This window comes from Drosophila takahashii, chromosome 2L, assembly GCF_030179915.1.
Source record: "Drosophila takahashii strain IR98-3 E-12201 chromosome 2L, DtakHiC1v2, whole genome shotgun sequence".
NCBI lineage: Eukaryota > Metazoa > Arthropoda > Insecta > Diptera > Drosophilidae > Drosophila > Drosophila takahashii.
The window spans coordinates 35634876-35660330 of NC_091678.1; the positions used below are offsets into that span (position 1 = coordinate 35634876).

Consider the following 25455-nt stretch of genomic DNA (forward strand, 5'->3'; position numbering starts at 1 on the left):
CGCACGACGAAAATTGCTGGCAAATTTCGTCTCCAAAATTACACCTACTGTTTCACCCAAAAGAGTTGGAGCTTTAGGTGCTTTTTTTAATTTTCCTCATTTCCCGAAATATTTAACTCCAGCTGTTGATCCCCAGCCGACATTGGGGCACTTCCTTTTTTGTTTACCTACCGATCCTGCGAGCGGATCCGTTTTTCGCTTAAAGCATTTTGGCCGTAGCCTTTCATAGGTATTTGTGTGTTATTTCTTATATATTCTTTTTTATGTTTTAAAGGTTTTTGGGGGTTAGATCTGTTCAAAATAAACGGTAAAAAAGAGTAAAAGTTTTTCTCTGCATTCGTTTAGCTAACCAAATCTATAAAATTAAGTTGCGATTAAGGAGGTATTGGATAGATTAGGGTAATAGAACTGTAAGGGAAGGGTGAAGGTGAGAAAGATCAAGTTCGTTTGGACTTTAGTGAGGATAAGGTCAAGGTGACAAACAAGCTTTACTAAGAAAAAGTGAAGTTAAAGTAAGTAAATAGAAACACCTCATTGCTCTATTTCAAAGCAATGTAATATGACTGCGGTGTTTAAAGATTGTAAGTTTATTGTTTGGGATGAGTGCACCATGTCACATAAAGGTGGGCTTGAAGCCATAAATAGAACCCTGCAAGATATTAATGAGAATACTATGTTGATGGGTGGTATTACAGTCCTGCTAGCTGGAGACTTTCGCCAAACCCTTCCTGTTGTGCCACGGGGTGCAAGAGCTGACGAAATAAAGGCCTGTTTAAAATCTTAATTTTTATGGCCACAGATAAAAAAACTAGCGCTCACGAAAAATATGCGAGTGCACTTAAAAGGAGACAGTTCTGCAGGAATTTTTGCCGAAACTCTTTTAAAAATTGGGAATGGCGTCCATCCAACAGTTGATGGAAAAATAGTTATAACATCACGCTTAGGAAATGTAGTCAAAAACGTTCAAGATCTTACATCCAAAATATTTCCTGACATTTCTAACATATCAAGTAAAAGCTTAGATTGGCTATCTGAGCGCGCCATTGACAACGAAAAATGAAAGAGCAACCACTATTAATAATTTATTGCTAAACTCATTTGATGGTTTAGAACAGGGGTGCTCAAAACCGCCTTATGGCAGTGCAGTTACAAACACCATTAAAAGAAAAACACACGCACGCGAGTAACAAGTCACACACAGTCATGAAAAAGACAACAACACTTTGCATTGTGAGTTGAGGAGAAAAAAAAAGTTTAATGGAATTTGTTGTTGGCTTGGCTCGCTCTTATCTATTACGGATAGCGACAAAGAGGACTCGGCGTGTGCATAGGCAAGCATTGCGAGTGCACTGCCGTATGCTTAGTGCTATTACAAAAACAATTGCGCTCGTGTGCCATAGGACTGAGCACCCCTGGTTTAGAATGATGGTCTTCTATAAATCGGTCGACTCTGTTCCTGATGCTGATAATGCTGTTCATTACCCTGTTGAATTTTTAAATTCTTTGAATCCTCCAGGAATTCCTCAGCATAATCTGTCTCTTAGGATTGTAGCACCCGTAATGTTATTGAGAAATTGAAGTCCCCTAAAGTTATGCAATGGGACACGATTGCAGATAAAAGGTCTTCATCGAGTATTACTATAAAAGAGTAGATGTCGATTTGCGTCATGTTCCCCCAGCCCAAACCATAAGTCCTAAAATTCTGGAAAAAATTCGGTCTGAATCGTGTGTTAGAGGAGGTGTGCACTAAGAAAGGATTTTTTAAAATTCGGCTCCTAAGGACTCCCAGGACTCTCGAAAAAAGCGAAATTGGTTGATTAAAACATCAACCATTCCCACAGTTTTTAACCAAACAAGTTGATATTTTTTTTTTAAGCTTTCTTTGTGGAAATCTTTGAAAGCCCAGAAGATGAGCCCCCACCGACTTCCGGTTGGGGCACTTAATTAATTTTTCCGCACCGATTATGCGATCGCATCCGGTTTTTGTTTTAAAGTGCGGAGCTATGCCATACAATTAGTAAGGTTTTTTGTTTTCGTTTTTTGGACCCGCTGGCAAATTTTGTCTCCAAAATTACACCTACTAAGTATGTAATGATTAAATTAGGACAAAATAACGGATCACCCAATGCAGCCATTCTAAATCAAATATTTTGCAAAAATTTAAATTATGTTAAAGACGAGTGGCGCACGACGAAAATTGCTGGCAAATTTCGTCTCCAAAATTACACCTACTGTTTTCACCCAAAATAGTTGGAGCTTTAGGTGCTTTTTCTAATTTTCCTCATTTCCCGAAATGTTTAACTCCAGCTGTTGATCCCCAGCCGACATTGGGGCACTTCCTTTTTTGTTTACCTACCGATCCTGCGAGCGGATCCGTTTTTCGCTTAAAGCATTTTGGCCGTAGCCTTTCATAGGTATTTGTGTGTTATCTCTAAAGATTATAAAATGAAAGGCCTAAACCATAAGAGCTAGAGAAGCCAAATTTTTTCACAGTATTCCATTGGGGGCGTAAGCGCCCACTAAGGTCCGACATGTCCCCCCAGTGGCCCCAAACAGAGCAAAAAATCATTAGATTTACTTAAGCTTAGCTTCTAAAGTGGTTGGAATTTCGAAATTTTGATTTTGCAGAATTTTAGGTCTTGAAAGGGCCTAATAAAAAATCTAAAAGAAATTTCGATATCCCCCATAATTTGGGGGCTACATTTAAAATTAACTTTTCGATTTAAAAAATCTAAACCGCTGCTCCGATCGAGATGATTTTTTGGTAAATGGTTATTCTATGGCCCAAATGCTTAAGTTTAATTTTTTAAATTTTTAACATTTTTTTTTAAGTATTTTTACCGAATTTATTTAGATTTCCTAAGTTATTGCGTTGCATTTCGTGGGAGCCCGCCGAGAGAGCGAAACCCAGAGAGCGGATGGCAAGAGAGCGACGGCCGAGAGAGCAGCAGCAAAATAAACTGTCGATGGGGTGTGGTAGTGCTGTGGGGAAGGGGAAGGGGAAAAGGGCAATTTTAGTTAAAATTTGTTTTGAATTTTAAAAACTTTAACTGCTGTTGTTCGTGAACGCTTGCAGCTTTAATCATCTCTAATATATAGGCGCATAATGCCATCTCCATTCCTTTATATACTTTAATCTATGTACAAGAAAACATGTATATATGATGGACGTTGATGCACTACGAGAAGTACAAACAAGTGGCCCAACGACACCAAGCACGTGCTTGTTACGCGCGGGGCCCTTTTGTAAATTTGGGCAAAAATGCGAGTTCGCGAGGAAGAATACATAAAACCCATAAAGACGGGACCAATAATGAAAAAAAAACATGCAGTTAGGAGTGAAGCAAATGAGTTAAAATGTTAGTTTTTAATACCGGGATAGAAGTTGATGTGCAAATTAAATGATAAAGAACATTATAGTTATTACATAGAACGCGAAAGGGCTCGTGCAGACCAAAATTTGATGTACATCGAGGTAAATTAAGAGGATGATAATTACGTGTTAGTCTAACGGGAACATTAAAAGTTAGGCGGCTAACAAGTTCTACAGAATCAATATCACCTCTTATAAGATTATGCATAAAAATGGTACCAAGCATTTTTTTACGATTTGCAAGTGTCGGTAAATTAAGCAATAATAATCTACTCTGGTAGGAAGGTAGCCTTACGTTTTGATCCCAGTTCAAACTACGAAGGGCAAAAAGGAGGAATTTTTTTTGTACCGACTCTATTCGGTCAATGTGGACTTGGTATTGTGGGCTCCAAACCGAAGAACAATATTCCAATATAGGACGGACAAGGGAGGTAAATAATAATTTGGTTATATAAGGGTCATCAAATTCTTTTGACCAACGCTTTATAAACCCAAGAACACTCATAGCTTTATTGACTGTCGACATTATGTGGCAGTCAAATTTAAGCTTCGGGTCCAGAAGAACGCCTAAATCATTTACTGAATATATACGGTCAAGTGGCAAATTCTGAAGCGAATAACTTATAAAGGTAGGGGTGACCCTATAAAAGGTCATTACGTTGCATTTTAGGCAGTTCAAATTTAAGAGGTTATACTCACACCATACTTGAAATTGATCAATGTCTGATTGTAAGCCAAAACCAGACTCTATATTATTATATGTCAAACAAAGCTTAACATCATCCGCATACATTAGTACACGAGAATGTGTTACAATAGAGGGAAGATCGTTAATAAACAAAGTAAACAGCAAAGGGCCCAAATGACTACCCTGAGGTACTCCAGATGTCACATGGATCGTTTTTGAAACAGCGTTCTTAAATATAACCCTCTGAGTCCTCCCATTCAAATAGCTTGAAATCCAAGTTAATAGATTACATGGAAACCCAAGCAAATCTAATTTGAATAAAAGAAGAGAGTGGTTAACAGAGTCAAAAGCTTTACTGAAATCTGTATATACAACGTCAGTCTGCATTTTATTGTTAAATCCATTTATTACAATTGATGACAATTCAAGTAGGTTGGTGGTAGTCGATCTTCGCTTAACAAAACCGTGCTGACACGGTGATATTAGCGAGGAACATAAATGTTGCAAATGAGAAGTGATAATACGTTCCAAGGCTTTTGGAATAGCCGACAATTTAGAAATACCTCTATAATTCTGGGCATCCGCCTTCGCACCCTTTTTGTGAAGTGGAATAATAAAAGAATCCTTCCAGATAGTTGGAAAAACTGATGATGAAATAGACAATTGAAAAAGTTTAAGAATAGGTTTGCAGATGGTTGATGCACAAAACTTAAGCACACACCCAGGAAGTCCATCAGGACCGGGAGAATAAGTTGGCGTTGTTGATGTTAAATCTCTTAAGAGAGAACTTTCGGTAATTATAGGGGAAAAAATACAATTTGCCCTATTTAAGGGATTACGGTAATTTGATTCTGACCATGAAGAAGAGCTATAAGTAGTTTGGAAAAAGTCAGAGAATAAATCAGCAATTTCAGAGTCAGTCGATGCCTCCATTGAGTTAAATCGAACCGATGAAGGTAAAGCTGATGACTTACGCTTTGCGTTGACAAAGTTATAAAATTGCTTCGGATCATTTGTAAATTCAAATTTACAACGATTTAAATACATGGAATAGCAATGACTGTTAAGAACATTAAAATCAGATCGAGCCACCACATATTTCGAAAAATCAGATGGCTTACCCGATTTTTTATACTTTTTATAAGTGTTTGTTTTAAGATTTTTTAGTCTTTGAAGCGCATTTGTAAACCAGGGGGGCCTGTTCGGCTTGGGAGGAAGCCTATCAGGAACGCATTCATTAAAAAAAGTGTTTAGAACGCTATAGAAAAGTTCCGTTGCACTTTCGATGTCCACACAGTTATAAAGATCTGTCCAATCGTATTGCGAAATCATTAAATTAAGTTTATTATAGTCACATTTCCGAAAACATCTCATTTTAGTTGGAGAAACTAAAGGAGAGAGGGTATCAAGGTAGGGGAGGCAAATTGTCAATTCCATAGTTGGATGGTATCGGTCTTCTGGTACCACAAGAGCGTCAATTCTAGATACTGTGACTTCAGACGGCTCTGAAACAAACACAAGATCTAATTGTCTATTTAATGAATTTCGTATAAAGCTAACCTGCTGTAACGATAATTCTAAAAGGCCATCCACAAAATCATGGGTGGATAAAGGTAAAGCGACAAGTGAGTCAGAAGGGGGGAACCAAGATATATCAGGGAGATTAAAGTCACCCAAAACAATGAAAAGGTCTCTATTGGAAGAAAAGGATAAAATTGATTTAATAGCAGATAGATGTTGCTCATAAATTATTAGGTCAGAGCCAGGCGGAATATACGAACATGTAATAAAAATAGACAAGGTTTGCAGGGAAACTTTCACACAAACAAATTCAATGTCATTAGAGGCATAAGAGTGAATTCTCTCAGAACTTATGGTGGAGGTGACGGCAATTAAAACGCCGCCCCCCCTACGGGAAAGGCGATCGGTTCTGTAGGTATTAAAATTGGTAGACAGAACTTCAGAGTCTGTTATCTCTGGTTTCAGCCAAGTTTCAGTAAAAGCTAAGATATCGTCCGTAAATGCCGAGGAGTCAGCATAAAGCTTTGGTAGCTTCATGTTAAGTCCTCTAACATTTTGGTAAGCCAATAATAAACTTTTCAGTTTTTTGGCACCGTGGAAGGCCTATTATTTGTTCTCGGTTTATTAGGAACAAATTCTTTTATAACCAGATCATCATTAAGCCAATACATACAAAAAATGTTTACCTACCGATCCTGCGAGCGGATCCGTTTTTCGCTTAAAGCATTTTGGCCGTAGCCTTTCATAGGTATTTGTGTGTTATCTCTAAAGATTATAAAATGAAAGATCGATTTTTAGGGGGATACGACCACAGCCTAAACCATAAGAGCTAGAGCAGCCAAATTTTTTCACAGTATTCCATTGGGGGCGTAGGCGCCCACTAAGGTCCGACATGTCCCCCCAGTGGCCCCAAACAGCTCCAATATCCATATTTAGAGCAAAAAATCATTAGATTTACTTAAGCTTAGCTTCTAAAGTGGTTGGAATTTCTAAATTTTGATTTTGCAGAATTTTAGGTCTTGAAAGGGCCTAATTAAAAATCTAAAAGAAATTTCGATATCCCCCATAGTTTGGGGGCTACATTTAAAATTAACTTTTCGATTTAAAAAATCTAAACCGCTGCTCCGATCGAGATGATTTTTTGGTAAATGGTTATTCTATGGCCCAAATGCTTAAGTTTAATTTTTTAAATTTTAAACATTTTTTTTAAAGTATTTTTACCGAATTTATTTAGATTTCCTAAGTTATTGCGTTGCATTTCGTGGGAGCCCGCCGAGAGAGCGAAACCCAGAGAGCGGATGGCAAGAGAGCGACGGCCGAGAGAGCAGCAGCAAAATAAACTGTCGATGGGGTGTGGTAGTGCTGTGGGGAAGGGGAAGGGGAAAAGGGCAATTTTAGTTAAAATTTGTTTTGAATTTTAAAAACTTTAACTGCTGTTGTTCGTGAACGCTTGCAGCTTTAATCATCTCTAATATATAGGCGCATAATGCCATCTCCATTCCTTTATATACTTTAATCTATGTACAAGAAAACATGTATACATACAAAAAATGTTTACCTACCGATCCTGCGAGCGGATCCGTTTTTCGCTTAAAGCATTTTGGCCGTAGCCTTTCATAGGTATTTGTGTGTTATCTCTAAAGATTATAAAATGAAAGACCGATTTTTAGGGGGATACGACCACAGCCTAAACCATAAGAGCTAGAGCAGCCAAATTTTTTCACAGTATTCCATTGGGGGCGTAGGCGCCCACTAAGGTCCGACATGTCCCCCCAGTGGCCCCAAACAGCTCCAATATCCATATTTAGAGCAAAAAATCATTAGATTTACTTAAGCTTAGCTTCTAAAGTGGTTGGAATTTCGAAATTTTGATTTTGCAGAATTTTAGGTCTTGAAAGGGCCTAATTAAAAATCTAAAAGAAATTTCGATATCCCCCATAGTTTGGGGGCTACATTTAAAATTAACTTTTCGATTTAAAAAATCTAAACCGCTGCTCCGATCGAGATGATTTTTTGGTAAATGGTTATTCTATGGCCCAAATGCTTAAGTTTAATTTTTTAAATTTTTAACATTTTTTTTAAAGTATTTTTACCGAATTTATTTAGATTTCCTAAGTTATTGCGTTGCATTTCGTGGGAGCCCGCCGAGAGAGCGAAACCCAGAGAGCGGATGGCAAGAGAGCGACGGCCGAGAGAGCAGCAGCAAAATAAACTGTCGATGGGGTGTGGTAGTGCTGTGGGGAAGGGGAAGGGGAAAAGGGCAATTTTAGTTAAAATTTGTTTTGAATTTTAAAAACTTTAACTGCTGTTGTTCGTGAACGCTTGCAGCTTTAATCATCTCTAATATATAGGCGCATAATGCCATCTCCATTCCTTTATATACTTTAATCTATGTACAAGAAAACATGTATACATACAAAAAATCGAAACCGAAACGAGCTGGTTCAGCGGATGTCTTGCGCCAACCTTGAACTCGGTAAATGGGTATCGAATACACCGTGTATACAAACGGATGATAGCGACACACAAACTGCACAAACGTCACCAGTAAAGGTTCTCGGACTGTACTGGCATCCTGGAAAAGACATTATAACGTACAATGTCGGTCTAGCTGCAAATCCTGATTGCACAAAGAGACAAGTCTTGTCCGACGTCTCGAGGATATTTGATCCTCTCGGACTCTTGGCACCCATTGTCATTCAATTCAAAATCCTTTTCCAAAAGCTCTGGCTCTTGAATTTGGACTGGGATGACCCACTCCCAACTAAACTGGCGGACAACTGGCTGAAGTGGAGAGCAGATCTGGACACTCTTCAAAAATTCCGACTACCACGATTTGTTCCCAACGACCCGGACAACATCGAACTCCACGGATTCACGGATGCTTCAACCAAGGCGTATGCTGCTGTGGTGTACAGCAGAGTTACAAATAACGATGGATCCATCTCGGTGTCCATTGTGGCTGCGAAAACAAGGGTGGCTTCACTGAAACAACAATCCTTGCCACGTCTGGAACTTTGCGCAGCACTTCTCCTCAGCCAACTGATTCGCTCGATCACATCTGGATTACGCCACAAGAACATAACTGTTTTTGGCTGGTCCGACTCATCAATAGTGCTCTCCTGGCTATCGTATGCGCCAGCCCAACTCAAGACATTTGTTGGAAACAGAACCTCGGAAATCCTTGACACCATTCCAAGGAGTGCTTGGCGTCACGTCGATTCCAAAACAAACCCAGCTGACTGTGCGTCCAGGGGATTGATGGCTGCTGATCTCATCGACTTCCATTTGTGGTGGAATGGGCCTCATTGGCTACGGGACAAGGATCAGTACCTGGTAAAGTTAAATGATTCACGGTTTGGTTTATCTCTTACAGACAAACGCATTCAAGGAGAAGTCAAATCCAACTGTTTGGCTACATTGACAGAAGCAACCCAGATTCATCTACTTGATGAACTAATCGAACGAGTCTCTTCTTGGATCAAGCTCGTACACATTGTCGGCTACGTGATGCGGTTTATTCAACGTACTCGAAAGAGCCTTATTTAATTTCCACCATGGAAGAAGATAAAAAATTACTACAAATTCTGTAAGCAAAGCCAAAATGTTTTCAAGTTAAATATCTTAAGATTCGAACTTTAGCCCAAATACGTATGTATATTTGGATATGGTTTGATTTGTACAATACATGTACAATACAATACATACACACAATGTGTGCTTATGTTTCTACTTGAAAGTCGATAATGTGCTCAAATACAAATAAAATTATTCATTTCCTTTCAGCCAATGCTAAATTTGACGATTTTAATTTTAATAATTATCAATCAAATGTGGAATCGGAAAATAATAAGTTAGTTCGTATACATATTTGTGCGCAAATTAAAATTGCATTGATAACATTGTAACTGATAAAAAAATATACAAGTTCACCACTTTTACTTGGATCACATTCATCGAGTATTACTATAAAAGAGTAGATGTCGATTTGCGTCATGTTCCCCCAGCCCAAACCATAAGTCCTACAATTCTGGAAAAAATTGGGTCTGAATCGTGTGTTAGAGGAGGTGTGCACTAAGAAAGGATTTTTTAAAATTCGGCTCCTAAGGACTCCCAGGACTCTCGAAAAATGCAAAATTGGTTGATTAAAACATCAACCATTCCCACAGTTTTTAACCAAACAAGTTGATATTTTTTTTAAGCTTTCTTTGTGGAAATCTTTGAAAGCCCAGAAGATGAGCCCCCACCGACTTCCGGTTGGGGCACTTAATTACCGATTATGCGATCGCATCCGTTTTTGTTTTAAAGTGCGGAGCTATGCCATACAATTAGTAAGGTATTTTTTTTTCGTTTTTTGGACCCACGGTTGATTTTATATGATCCTTTTTGTTTGCGCGGGTTGCAGGGGGCCTCTTTGGCAGCACGTTGTTTTTGTTTTTCGCAGCACTCACGAACGTCAGCAAAAGCAGAGCGAGAGAGTAGTGAGCAGAGAGAGAGTCATTTGAAGCGAAAGAGACGCCGCCAATGTTTTGTTTCTGGCTTAGAAACACCTGATAAAATTTTTCTATTTGGATACCAGAAGGGATTATCTAATGTATGCAATTCTAAGTCAAAGTGTGTAGCCAACCCATTAAATTCATAAGGAATTTAGGTTTTGATTTTAAACACATTTTGGATTGGCTTTCAAGGGGAGAGAAGGGAAAAACTTTCAGTCGTCACATTTGCATGTGAGAAACGCAATGACACACACACACATCGACAAATTGGCATGTACATACATAAGTATGTAATGTAAAGGTCTGTTTTGTCTTATTGACGATATTTTTCCCATGGACAATTTTATGTGGCCTGTTCAAAAGTTAGCTCAGTAAAGAGCTTAATCATCCTATCTCCTGATGGCCAAACAAAAAATGTTGTTTACAGAGAGGTTTTAAAATAACTTTTAAAAATATTTGAACTTGTATTGTGGACTAGGCCTATTTAGGGGAAACCACGTTAAAAACGCGCCGTATCCTCTACCTCCGGGTGGTGTGGAAATGAGGGTTAATTAAAGTTTCATCCAAATCTACAAATAAATTTTAACTAACTTCTAAAATGCAAAATTATATAATTCTACTGCAAACTATTTCATATGAAAAGTAGCTTCAGATATTTGGGGTATCCGCAAGCGAAGCTGCGGGCACCCTGCTAGTAACTCTATAAAGTATATATACTCTTGATCAGGATCACTATCTAGCCATGTCCGTCCGTCCGCCTGTCTGTCTTTCTGCCGTATGAACGCTGAGATCTCGGAAACTATAAATGCTAGAAAGTTGGGATTACCCTCATATATTCTTGGGCTTGTGTTGATTTATACCAGCGGTCGGCAGCGCCCTATTAAGTGAGCATAGGGTTTTGTTCTGCCGACGCGCTGCTCGCACATGTATAACGTAGAACAGCGGTCTGCACACACACATCGATGAGCTGCCCAGTGCAAATTACTCACACAAATATAAAACAAAATGTCAACGTATGTGTGTGCCGACCGCTGATTTATACCTATCGAAATATAGAAGAAATTTTTCAAATCATACCAATCATTAAAAAGATATCAGCAAATAAAGAATTCAAATTCAATGCAAACAGGTGTCTCAACTTTCACGTTTAAAATGTCCCAGCTTAGGTAGTTTTGTGAAAAAATGAATAATTTTTTTTCTGACTATCAAATTAATCAAATTCTTTTTTAATTACTTAACAGTTCAATTACTAATACTTTAAACCTCTTATTAACTTTATTTAACCACGTTAATAATTTTTAACAAAATTTGAAAATTAGTTAAACTTAACTTTTTTGCTGAAAAATTATAGACGAAAGTCACAGCTTAAATCTAACTTCAGCTTGGCTTCTAATGTTTTATTATTATTAAGTTGTATTATTTCAAAAGACTTAAAACAAGAAAGGAAGTTAACTTCGGCCAGCCGAAGTTTATATACCCTTGCAGGTATGCGTACTTAAAATGTTGTTTTTACAATGTCAAAAATCAAAACGCCTACTTTCTACAAAGTTACAATGTTTTTTCTGTTATTTTTTGTATTATTCGTATGGGAGCCATAAGATATATTGGTCCGATCCGGCTCGTTCCGACATATGTATGTACTACCTGCAATAGAAGACATTTGGAAAAGTTTTATTGCGATAGCTTTAAAACTGAGAGTCTAGTTCGCATAGAAACGGACAGACGGACATGGCTAGATGGACTCGGCTATTAATGCTGATCAAGAATATACATACTTTATGTGGTCAGAAACGTCTCCTTCACTGCGTTGCAAACTTTTTACTAAATTATTAACCCCCTCTGCAAGGGTATATTATTATTATTAAAAATATTATTTAAACAGTTCTGTTGCTGGTTATGATAATTAAAAGTCAATAACTTCATCATACCTAAAAATTAAGTTTATTGGTAAATCAATATTTATAAATAAATACGACTTATGTGCTGAATACCGGAGAAGACCCGAAGTGAAATTGCTTTTCAAACTCTGGACTTTTAGACAGTTCCAAATGCTTCTGACGTTTGTCCGCTATAATAAAGTCGTCTTCCTCGATCATTTCAGAATCACCACGTTTTCTACAATGGTGATTATTGGTAGAGCCATCCATATAGTCGTCCGTATCATTGCAGTGATAAATTATGTAGTTGGGCTCAATATACTTGTTTGATCTTAAAATGTATTAGGCCGATTATATATTGGTAGAGAATTATAAATTAAATACTCACAGCTTTAGTAAATATGGATCGAAGGGGAAAAACGATTCGAGCGTCTCCTCGGGCATACATTTGTCATGGCCATAAACTGTGGCTAGTTTACGTCGAGCGTTGCGTTCCAAAACTGTATGACAGTAGGCCAGCTGGTAAGTTCTTGTTACACCAGCAAAAGCCGTGGCCACTGGGGCTAGACAGTATCGAAGGGGATTAAAGTTGCACATAGCGAGGCGGGATAGTTGAAGGGACTGAAGAAAAAGCAAATCTAAAAAAAATTATTTAAACAAATTAGAATTTCATACTACAGTAGGTGCGTGTTTAGTATGTACTTCTGGGTCCAATATAAAACGAGATAGAACGCTATAGTCGAGAGTGGACTCTTTAGGAAGAGGCTATAAACAAAGAGAACGCTATAGTCGAGTGCCTCGACCATTAGATACCAGTTATTCAGCTAAGCAATTGTAAAACAAGAATAAACGCAAGGCATAAATGTGGGCGCAAAACGTTAAGGGCGTTTGTAAGTATTGACAGATCAAAAACATTTGAGTTACAATTATCAATTAGCTTTAAAACTGCGGGCGCCACAGTTTTTCGAAGTTTGTGGGCGTTGTAGAGGCGTGGAAACTTTTATTAAGGTCTTTCGATAGGTATTGAAGAAACAAAACCCTGGGGTCTATTATGACCCGAAAAGAACAGTTTGTGAATCGTCACTGTGAAGGAAGTTAGAAAATTAATTTTAAAAATTCCAAAGCAATTCACAAAAACCTGATGAGTGTCCTAAAAATTAAGGTCATAAGGTGTCTTTGGATCAAAAATGCATTGTAGAAGAAAATATTTTTATTTAATTTTTAAACGCTGTTCACAAATTAAGATTTTTAAACTTTGCTGTGACTTTAAAATTTTGAATGCGTCCACCTTCTCTTGTGGTTCAGTTAGATTGGATTTTCCAAAACGACCGTATAAAAGAGACATGTAACTATTTAATTCCGAAAAGATTACCAAAATTGGTTAACCACTCTTGAAGATATATCCCAAAAGACGACAAAAATTAGTGATTTTTTAAATAAAGAATACCGCAAATACCAGAGCTGATGGACTATAGGCATGGTGGCAACTTATGCTTAGAAAAGCGTCAATTTATCGAAATAAAATGATGGCAGAGCTGGACACCGATCCATGTCATATTTTGTCGGCCTGTGTTATCGATCAACATCACTAGCTCAGTCGATCTAGATTGGTCCTTCCATCAGTCTGTCTGTATGAACGCTGAGATCTCGGAAACTACAACAGCTAGAAAGTTGTGATTAACCACACATATTCTTGGGTTTTCTATGCAGCGCATGTTTGTTTCAGACGAGAGCTTAGCTCCTCTAACGCCCGCAATCGCCTTAAACGATTTTAAAAGGTGTCTGGCGCCCACAACTTTAAAGATTTCGGAAAAGTAATGCAGTTTTATTGTGTCTATCAATACCTATCAAAATGTAGAAGAAATTTTTCGGACCATTCGTTAAAAAGTTATGCGCGATCAAAGTTTTATATCTCCATCTCCCTCGCACTCCCTTTAGCTGAGAAATGGGTTTCTGATAGTCGGGGCATCCGGTTCTCTCTGGTTGCTTATTATAATTATTGGGTTATTGTTTAAATATATTAGACCGTTTCCACTCGAATTTGGATCGCTTTAACGAATAGTACGATTTAAAAAATTGTAAATAAAACTGCAGTTTCACTTTACCGAAGTCTTTAAAGGTATGGGCGCCAGACAGCTTTTAAAATCGTTTTTTTCGAAGAAATTGGGTTATTATTTACTCCGAAATAAACGTAATTGAAATCTTAATTTTCATATTTTAAGTTTCACTCTAAACCTCAGTGAGTAAAGACAGCAGCTACGGCGGTCTAAAATCACCAATAGCCAGTGCTTATCAGCAAAATTGCAATAACAAAAAAATGAACAAAAAAAAAGACACCCAAAAAAAAAAACCAATTCAACAACAAACAGTCACGTAATCACAAAAACCATCACTACTATATAAAATTTAAAAGAAATTTTGTAGGAAAAATAGGATTAATATCGCTTTTTTAAAAAATTTTTTTTTTTAAGGAAAGAAAAAAAATATTTTTTTTATTAATTTAATAAACACGACATATTCATTTTTTAAAAATATATAAAAGTTTTCAATTTTTTTTTATTTTTTGATTGAAGTTTTAGTTTTATAATTATTACCATTATAATTTCTAACAAAAATACTGTAAACCTTTATAACAAAGTTATTTCAGTGAAACAATGATGTAACATAATTTTTAAATAATTATTATTTAATAACAAATATAGTTGCATACCGCTTTTGCCAATATTGCACTGTAACTGGCATTCACCATACAAAAATACGGGAATTATTCATGTTTTGATGGTGGTCTTAGAACATTTATTTCAGAAAAAGTGCGCAAAAGTGCACTTTTATACTTACTGAGTTTAAAGGGAATTAAATATTCTTCCGGATAAAAAAGGTTCCAGAGATGGACTCACTTTGTAGCTCCATTTAAAAATAAAAATTCAATACCAATTTTAATGTTTTTTGGGGTTAGATTTTACCAAAGATTATAGGAACACCACAATAAATAAATACATCGGTACGCTCACAAAAAAAGTTACAAGTCCCTCTGATTTAACTGCATTGCAGAAACGGAGCTGCATTTTTTCATTATACTCCTTTTGACAATTGTAACTTTTAATCAAAATAAGCGATTTACCAGCGCTGCCATCTCGTTGAAGCATTAGAAGGCTTTCACAGCTGATAACTTAACAGTGATGCGCACTGTTAAACCGTTCTGTTAATAACATTTGACATTGATATTATTCTAATACATTGTGATTGATAAAACCAAATTCTAACGACTTTTAAAAAATGGATTTTGGCCAAAAAATGTGATCAAATTACCCATAGTGGAACGTTACCACCAGACAAAAGAGCCTTTTGATTTTAATTGTTAATTTGGTCTAAGTTCTTAAAAAATGGATAGGAAATAATTTAGGACTAACTAAAATTGATTAAATTAACATAAATAAATAGTTCTTTTTAGTTTGGAGTACTTTTTGTGTGAGTATTATTGACTTTTAAAAGTGTCCCAACTTACAGACCTCTTTTTCAAAATGTCGTTTTCTTTGCACTTTTCAAAAAAAATAATTTTTAAATTTTCCCTAAGGAACAAAAAAATTATTTTTTTATGATTTTTATTAAGCTAATAGACTAACCTTTCGATCAGTACCAAATGCGTAAAGTAATATAAGCAGATTAAAAACAAAAGGTGTACCAACCTACAGACCTCTCCCCTAATATTTCAAACAAAAAAAGAAGCTAGCCTCGGCCAGCCAAAGCTTATATACCCTTGCAGATCATTCATATTAATTTACAAATCGCAAAAAGTTAAATTTCCTATTATTTTGGCATTTTTTTTGTCCTTCCTACGTAGGCTGCTATATATATTTCTGGCCTAGGCCATACTAAATGTTGCCCGGCGCCAACTGACGTTTTCATTGGGAAGTTTGACATGTTTTAGAAGAAACGTGCTCAGAACGTTTTGACGTACGGCCATAATTTTTGTTGGCTTACAGTGACTTGAAAAAATCAATTTGGCAGAAAATGGAATTACTCGTGAACATTTTCGCGCAATCATTTTTCACGGCTTTCGACGTGAATTAACACGACAAGAGTGCATCGATGAACTTAAGTCTTTATATGGCGATGGAGCACCATCTTATAGCACTGTGAAAGACTGGTATAATGAATTCAATCGTGGCCGACGCTCGCTCGCAGACGAAGGTCGTGCATGAACTGATAATGCAAGATCGTCATGTAACATACCGTAAGATAGAAGCATCCTTGGGCATTTCTTCCACCAGCATACATTCGATATTGCATGAACACTTGGTCGTAAAAAAAATTTGTCCTCGTTGGATCCCACAATTTGACAATCGCTCAAAAAAAGACTCGTGTGGATTGGTTTTCACCAAAAAAATTGAAAAAAAACAATCGCGGTGTTTCAAAAGACGTTTATAAGATCATCACAGGTGACGAATCATGGATCTATGCTTATGAGCCCGAAACAAAACAGCAATCGACCGTGTGGGTCTTCGAAGACGAGCCAAATCCAACGAAAGTTGATCGTGGATGAAGCACTTCGAAGCAAATGGTGGCCTGTTTCTCCGGTAAAACAGGTCATGTGGCGACTGTTTCACTTGAGCAACGTAGGATGGTCAATTCTGAGTGGTACAACCCAATTTGTTTGCCTGAAATCTTCGGAGAAATTCGAAAAACGAACAAGAGAAGACGGATAATTCTGCATGCAGGGTTCTATTTATGGCTTCAAGCCCACCTTTATGTGACATGGTGCACTCATCCCAAACAATAAACTTACAATCTTTAAACACCGCAGTCATTATTACATTGCTTTGAAATAGAGCAATGAGGTGTTTCTAAATTAACTAAATCCGAAGGAAGTTTAATATGTATAATAATAAAATAGCCCTCTTCTAATTGCCTGCTTCTCACTCCCAAAAATCGAATTGTGGCAAAGGAGAGCAAGTGTATTTTTTGCATACGCCTCTTCTAATACTTGCGATATTAATTTGTTAAATCGTCGATGAAAATATATATCATCTTTTTAGATTCCTTAAAAACATATATTAAATTCAGATTGTTTAAACAAATATAATAAATGAATGTGATCCAAGTAAAAGTGGTGAACTTGTATATTTTTTTATCAGTTACAATGTTATCAATGCAATTTTAATTTGCGCACAAATATGTATACGAACTAACTTATTATTTTCCGATTCCACATTTGATTGATAATTATTAAAATTAAACTCGTCAAATTTTGCATTAGCTGAAAGGAAATGAATAATTTTATTTGTATTTGAGCACATTATCGACTTTCAAGTAGAAACATAAACACACAATGTGTGTATGTATTGTATTGTACATGTATTGTACAGATCAAAACATATCCAAATATACATACGTATTTGGGCTAAAGTTCGAATCTTAAGATATTAAGCTTAAGTCAATTTAATGATTTTTTGCTCTAAATATGGATATTGGAGCTGTTTGGGGCCACTGGGGGGACATGTCAGACCTTAGTGGGCGCCTACGCCCCCAGTGGAATACTGTGAAAAAATTTGGCTGCTCTAGCTCTTATGGTTTAGGCTGTGGTCGTATCCCCCTAAAAATCGGTCTTTCATTTTATAATCTTTAGAGATTGTATATAGAATACAAAAAAAAACAAAGAAGCTATAATTTATTTCCTATTATTTTCCCATTAATTTTCCGATAGTTCCTATGGCAGCTATATGATACAGTTGTCTGATTTGGCTGGTACCGACTTATATACTACCTGCAAAAGAAATAATTTTTGGAAAAGTTTCAACCCGATAGCTTCATAACTGAGAGACTAGTTTGCGTACAGACGGACAGACGGACATGGCTAGATCGACTCGGCTAGTGATCCTGATCAAGAAAATATATACTTTATGGAGTCGGAAACGTCTTCTTCTAGCTGTTACATACTTTTGCACAAATAAAATATACCCTTTTACTCTACGAGTAACGGGTATAAACATACAAGCTGAAAACTAATAAAAATTTAACAAATTGGTGAAGTAGACGTAGAAGCATACGAACACAAGAACCTTAACAAGGCCAAAGGAGTTTGTTGTTGTAAGTTGCTTAAGGATGTCTCAGAAGAAGAAACTCTAAACTAAAACAAGAGTGAACGCTTTAGTCGGGTTGGTGTCCCGACTATCTAATACCCGTCACTCAGCTAAAGAGAGTGCGAAGGCTGTACTCCGGTTGGTGTCCCGACTATAATCGTAACTCAGCTAAAGTGAGTGCGAGGGAGATAGATATATATAGATATTTTGATTGCGTATAACTTTTTAATGAATGGTCCGATTTGAAAAATGTCTTCTACATTTCGATAGGTATAAATATACACAACAAAATTTAATTTATACTTCTCGGAATTCTTTAAAGATGTGGGCGCAGGACACATTTTAAAATCGTTAGTGCGCGATTGTGGGCGTTAGAGGGGGCGTGGAGCTCGGCTGAAATAAACTTGCGCTGCGTAGGATCCCAATAACATGTGTGGAAAATCTCAACCATCTAGCTTTTGTAGTTTCCGAGATCTCAGCGTTCATACAGACGGATAGACAGACAGAAGGACAAACGGACATGGCTAGATCGACTCGGCTAGTGACCCTGATCAAGAATATATATACTTTATAGGGTCGGAAACGCTTCTTTCTCCCTGTTACATACTTTTGCACGAATACAATATACCCTTTTACTCTACGAGTAACGGGTATAAAAAAGGTGATAAATGGTCAAGGAGCGGACTAACAGCCAACCCCTCCGCCTAGGCGGTACACCGCAAATCGGGGCTCTGGCGACCGAGCAGGAGATGTATAGCTTCTCCTGGAAAAGCCATGGGGAAACTCATGACCACCGTTGGATCCCAACTGTGCCACCAAACCCACTCCCCGGAAAATCCACGTTGCGTCTGGCCCATAGTGGGCGGCTTCGTGATCTGCGTCTGCGCCACAGTTGCCGGCAGTACTAAAAAACCTGGCAGAAGGTATAGACTGCTTCATGAGAAGGAATGCCGATTACAAACATAACTACTCCAGGTGGCAACCACTTAAGTGGAAATTCACCCCTGGACACATTCACGGCAGGGGCACGGATTCTGGAGGCCCCAAATCCCATTCTATCCAAACCTGACCACCTGGCCACCTCGGCAGTGAATGCAACAAGCTCAAAGGAGAATGACATGGCGGGAGTCTTCCAGTCCAGCAGAAAGATCCAGCGATCACCAATTCTGCCAGCGGCCCCAGGCCCTTCCCCGCAAAGCGTGACACACCACGCTGGCTACGAGAGCGGGCATGACACGCCTAAGAGGCAGAGGGATGTCAGTAGCCCCACCGGATCGCTCAGGAAAACGCCGGCAAAGAAGTCGAAGGCCGACCGTGAGCTCAAGCGCAGCGAAAGCCTTGTGGATATCGGGTCGATCCTCGACAAGCTTATAGAGCTCATAGCTCATGAGCCCAAGGGAAGCTCAACGTCCTGTTGGCGGGAGATTTCAACGCGTGGGCTGTCGACTGGGAAAGCCAGTGGACAAACGTGAGAGGACGCATAGTGGTAGAGGCCGTCGCCTCGCTAGACTTGGTGCTCCTGAACGAAGGCTCCCAACAGACGTTCATCAGGGCAGGAGCTGGCTTAGTGATCGATCTGACGTTTGCGAGTCCCAGCCTTGCGCGGCAGGCATTCTGGCGGATCGGCGAGTTCTTCACAGCCAGCGATCATAAGGCCATCAAGTGCAGCCTAGGGGTACGGCCGAGCAGGACGGAAACCCAGCCGCGTATTGTAAAGGCATACAGGACGGATACCCTATGTTAAGACTCATCGACCTACATAATATAATTATTATCGCAATTACGAATGTCGAACAAAGAATCATATATCATGACACTTGCTGCCGATACTGCAATTATACACCTAGACATTCAGTATGCTTAACAGTGGTCAATCTGCCGACGCAGCGAAAATAGCTGACGCCACAATTCGGAAATAGAGCAATAACGTAGCACTGCATAAAGCACTTTGACCCACTGCGAGTTATGCAGAACAGCTGTAATTTCATTTTCCCTTTCTACATATTTTATAAATACCGTTAAGTTTGTTCAATAAAATCAGTCTCAATCTCAGAATACCACTGACTGTTACTCATCTACCATCGCAATCAACAGAGGCTGTCGCTGTGTCTTCAGATCCTCATCTTGCGCACCATTCTCCGCCGTCCACCTAGTTCCAAGTGCTGGGCGCGACACCTATTTAGTAGACAGTTTATGGCAGAAGTCAGCGTACGTACCAGAGTTCTTAAGAGCGGCCCAAGCTCTAAATGGAGCCCAGCCCAACAGCGCTAACGAGGCATCCGACACATTCGCCGTGAGTCCGCTTGCGACAGAGGGATGCAGCAGCGGAAACATTACCGGCAGAATCACGCGCCAACGTACTGGTGGAACCAGGACATTGCGGATATCCATCGATCGTGCTTACACGCTAGGAGGTTCGAGGAGTGCCACCAATACTTCAAAGAGAAGAGAAGGGCTCTAAAAAGGACCATAAGAGCGTCCAAGAGGTCATGCTATCTGCAGCTTTGCGACTCAGTGGAAGGCAACCCATGGGGCGGCGCCTACAGGCTAGTGGTAAAGAGGATAAAGGCAGGAAACAGAGCGGTGTAGCCCGAAGCCATGGACCACATAGTGCGCGAGCTTTTCCCGTTGGGGAACCCATTAAGGCGGCAGACAGCAGACGAAAATTGTCTTCCTGTGGGAGAAGTGGTGACAACGGCGGAAATCGCAGCGGCCGGCAGGAGACTGCCAACCAAGAAAGCCCCAGGCCCGCATAGATCCCTAACAGGGCGTTGAAACTGGTCCTGGCCGAGTACCTGGCAGCCGTGTCGGAGATGCTCAACAAGTGCCTCCGGGAAGGACAATTTCCGACAAGGTGGAAGGGCAAAAGCTTCTGCTGCTGGCGAAGCACGGGAAGCCACCGGGGGAACCGTCCTCCTTCCGACCCATCTGCCTAATGGACACCATAGGAATGGTCCTGAAGTCAGTAATCTCGACCAGACTCAACGCGGCACTAGGGGCATCCGCCAGTTCGGGTTCCGAAAGCGCAGGTCAACTGTGGATGCAGTCAAAACGGTCGTCGACTTAGCCAGCGATGCAATCGCTGGGACAAGATGGAAGGGTGGCGACAAGAAGTATTGCCTAATGTTCACACTAGACATTCGTATTGCCTTCAACTCGGCTAACTGGGATCGGACAATGGAGGCAATAAGGAACTTTAACGTACCTGGGTACCTGCTTAACATCATCGACAGTTACTTCAGCAACAGAGTGCTGTTGTTCGAAACAAGCGGCGGAGCAGCATCATACGACGTAACGGCTGGCGTTCCACAAGGCTCCGTTCTGGGTCCCCTCCTTTAGAACACCATGTACGACGGGGTCCTAAGACTGGAGTTCCCAGAGGATACCACGGTGATCGGGTTCGCCGACGACGTAGCCCACGTTGTCGTCGCCAAGGAACTGGCTGATACCGAGTCTGGAGCGGATGAAAGCATAAGAGCGGTAGAAAACTGGTTGGCTCACGACGGCCTCGCGCTAACTTCACACAAGACCGAGGCAGTCCTGTTTTCGAGCCGGCAACAGGTAGAGACGGCATGTGTCTCGGTTGGTGGCACCTCAATATCATCGCAGAGAGCCATCAGGTATATCGGCGTATTCCTGGAGCACCTTGATTACGCGCACGAAATGGCAACCGCTACGGTAAGAGGTCTGTCCCGAATCCTCCTAAACACCAGAAGCCCCAGGCAGGATACCAGGAAATTGCTAATGAGCGTGGCATCGTCGCAAATTCTGTACGCAGCTCCGGTGTGGGCGGACGCCATGGCCGTTCCCAGCTACAGGAGGGGAGTGTACTCCGTTTATCGGCTTGGCGCAATAAGGGTCGCCTGTACCTTCCGAACAATATCGGATGACGCAGACCTAGTAATCGCTGGACTGGCACCAATAAGCGAGAGAGAGCGCGAGGCCAAAGAGCTTTATCAAGCTAGGCAGCGAGGCGACACGAACGTGGCGCAATGCAAAAGCGAAGGGCGCGGTAAGACTTTGAGAAACTGGCAAAGGAACTGGGAAGCGTCTAGCAAAGGGAGATGGACCTACAAACTCATCCCCAACATCGAGGAATGGGTATCCCGTAAGCACGGCCAGGTGGACTTCTACCTGACTCAGGCTCTATGCGGCCATGGGTGCTTTCCAAGCTACCTCAAGCGCTTCGGCAAGGACACGGAAGACGGGTGCCAGAAATGCGGCAGCGGTATACCAGAGGACGCAAGCCACGTAATCCTTGACTGCAGGCGGTTCGAGTTCCAAAGGCTTAGGTTGGAGGAAGCGACACGCTGGAGAGTAACTGCAGAGAACCTGGTCCACATAATGCTGAGAAGCAAAGGGAACTGGGAGTAGGTAGCGAAATATATAGCCGAGGTGATGAAGGCACTCAGGCAGGCTGAAAGAGAGAGTAAGTAGCACCGTGGGCTGACCGGGCGAAGCAATGCTTAGCTGCCGTACCGCCCGATCGCGGTCCACTATAGCCACCACTTTTATCCCCACACCCCCCTTCACCCACACCCAAAACCCCACCTACCATTGTTTTATATGTTATACTTATATTTATTTTAAATTGTAATAAATAATATCCAACCACTTTTACATCAACCATTCAATCAAACACACCAACAACAAAAATATGGAACAACATTCGCCGATTTAGCGGTCTTAACCCAGCAAAAGAAATACACAGCATAAAAACCAACAAAAACGTGACTGCCACCGACAAAAACCCAATCGCTAACCTGGTTGCACATCATTAGTCCCAACTCTCAAAAGAAACTTCAAACTTCAACCAGGAATTCACCTCCAATAAATAAATTGTGTTGTATCCCAACCACAGGATAGTGTTGTGAAAGCAGAGAGTTCGGTCGCGTTTTAAAATCGGTCACCCTAATTCTTCTTGTTGTCAGCACAAAACCAAAAACGCAGCCGGCCATCCGGCTTGGAGTACACGCACTGGACATCATCTGGTGGCCAGGAGGCCGTGGGCGACATCTGGGAATTGTATGCCAGGTAGGGGCAAGTCATAAGTGAGGCATCTCTGCCTCTTTTCATTTCCATTCGTTGTTTGTTGTTGCTAAATTTTTTACTCGCGCTTTTTATTTTTGCAAACACACTCTCAGATTCGCTTTTGCGATCAGCTGATTGTAGTGTGCGAAAGGGCCTGCGTGTGCTGTAGCAGCGGACAGGGTGCAGACAAAAAAAAAGCACAAAAGTGCGACACGTCTTGAAATTTTCGGCGGGTCCTTTAAAAAATTAAAATATAGAAATTTTTTATAAATGTATTCTTTCTATGAAATTTTATTTTTAAATTGTTTAATACATAAAAGTCTGATCGAAGATTAACAGCATACTGCGGGAAAGGTACAACGACGGCTTTCATACGCTACCTGATTGGACCAACATGGGAGGTGGCCCGTTAAAAAAAAACGGTGGAGTGCGGTGGCATACAGCCTGGCACCTCCCAGCAGGAGAAGAAAGCAGACTAAAAGCTTCAGATGAAGAAACCAGATGACTGGTCTAAAGCTAATGGAAGCTAATGGACGGAAAGAGCTCTATTACAAACCCCATAACGGATATAGTCTACAAAATCGAATATCTCCAGGCGTAAATCCTGTCGGCTGTGCAATGCATAATCGAAGAACAGGAATGGGCTAAGGAGACAGCCAGAAAAACCTGCACAAAAGAGCTCGCGAGCGGAAACAGTAAGCGACCCAGGGGCCAAGAAAAAAAAGGAAATCGCTTTACTAGGGTAAGTGGAATAACTTTCTATAGCTGCTATCTGCCGCCAATCCTTAGCCTTCCCCAGAAAATATCTATGCTCGCAGAGATTGCATAAGATGACCGGGAAAATCGCCCTGTCGTAATAGCCTACCGGGCTACCGATTGGGGCTCTCCCCGAACAAATGGAAGGGGAAAGGCGCTACTTGAGAGTTTAGCCGCAGTTGACCTAGTGCAGCTAAGCAATGGAACGAAACCGGTTTTTTTTTAGAGCCGGCACCAGTTCCATCATTGTGAGCGCTTACATATGTGAACGCTGGATTGGCCTCTGGCTCCAGATGGGAGATTAGTGGCACCTACTTGGGTAATGACCATGCAGCAATAATCTGCACGTTAAGTCGAGAAATAACCCACCACGGATTCCTAAGATCGTGCCAGGGTACAAAATAGACGGTACAGATGTTGTTCGAAGACCTCTCCACTAGAGGTTCAGCTGAAGAAAGGGCAAACCACATCGCAGACAACACCAAGTAAGCCTTTATGCAGAGAATGAGAAAAATCCAATCGAGAAGAAGACCTTCTTACTAGTGAAACAAATTCATTGCGGAAGCCAGGAAAGACTGCCACAGGGCAAGACGCGCATACCAACGCAGGTGATTTAATAATATATGCGAGGAAATGGACTCCAATCCATGGGACTTCGCATATAAGCTTGTCACAAAACGGCTTCGGGTATTTAGTAGGCCATCGCCAACATCCCCAGTCGGATAGTGGAAACATTATTCCCAGAGCAAGGGAGTATGGCCCAAAGATCGTGAATACTGCGAGCATAAAGCTTACAAGTGCCAAAGAAGTCCTCCGGGTATTGAAGACAATACTGGACGACAAGGCACCGGGACCAGATGGCATTCCAAATAAAGTCCTTAAAATTGCCATAAAAGCAAACACCTAGTCGCTGGAAAATACAGCGGCTGGTACTCATACCAAAGGGGGACAAGCCGGCGGAGGAGCCTTCTTGATCTAGGCCACTCTGCATGCTAGATACGGTGGGTAAAATTCTCGAAAGAATAAACCACTCCCGGCTAGAAAGTGCCCTTGCTGAAGCCAACGGCCTCTCAGAGATGCAGTATGGTCGAAAGGGACTATCTATCATCGACGCCGTTGGTAAACTGTGCGAAATCGCAGATAAAGCCATCGAGGGGAAAAGGGGGTTGTACGCACTATGCAGTATGTAACGAACTGATTTTGTAGGTCTGCTCGCTACGAGATTCGTGCGGCTAGCTCAGAGAAGTAATGTGTTCGTCCCACCAAATTTATATAAACGTGACCGCCCAATAGATCAGTGAGAAAGCACAGAATTCACGGGTTCAAATTGGGTTTATGGCGGGTATGATTACAGCGGGCTTGGTGGCTCGGTTGGCCTTGGTGTCGCCACTCGTGGTCCTCGGTGCCCCCTAGTGATGCTCGTCTCTCCACGACGGTGCGTCGCCTCGGTGATCGCCTTCCTCGTTGACTCCGTGCTCCGGTCTTGTAGCTCCCTGTGGACGCTCGGCGATGTTCTGCTCCGATGCGTTGACTCGCCGACCACACGTAGCGCCTCGGACTCGCAAGGAGATCAGCCGTGTGGGCTTAGGGAAGCGTCACCGTTCTCAGACTAGGGCGAACAGGAGCTGCGCTC

The 25455-nt window shown here is 40.7% G+C and overlaps 1 protein-coding gene across 2 annotated transcripts in view; it reads right to left on the reverse strand.

The window, feature by feature from the left end:
* The window catches only part of Tif-IA (RNA polymerase I-specific transcription initiation factor RRN3 homolog Tif-IA), a 123579-nt gene that overhangs the window by 62806 nt on the left and 35318 nt on the right, over positions 1–25455 (reverse strand). The window contains exons 5-6 of one of the 2 annotated variants that reach the window (XM_070219617.1): positions 12344–12593; positions 11997–12286 (exon numbers count right to left, since the gene is read on the reverse strand). The exons of the other annotated variant lie outside the window; for it this stretch is intronic. Of the exons in view, the coding sequence (XP_070075718.1) occupies positions 12055–12286; positions 12344–12593 (482 nt within the window). The 3' untranslated portion in view covers positions 11997–12054. Of the gene's footprint in view, positions 1–11996; positions 12287–12343; positions 12594–25455 lie in introns of those variants that run through there. 2 annotated transcript variants of the gene reach the window in all.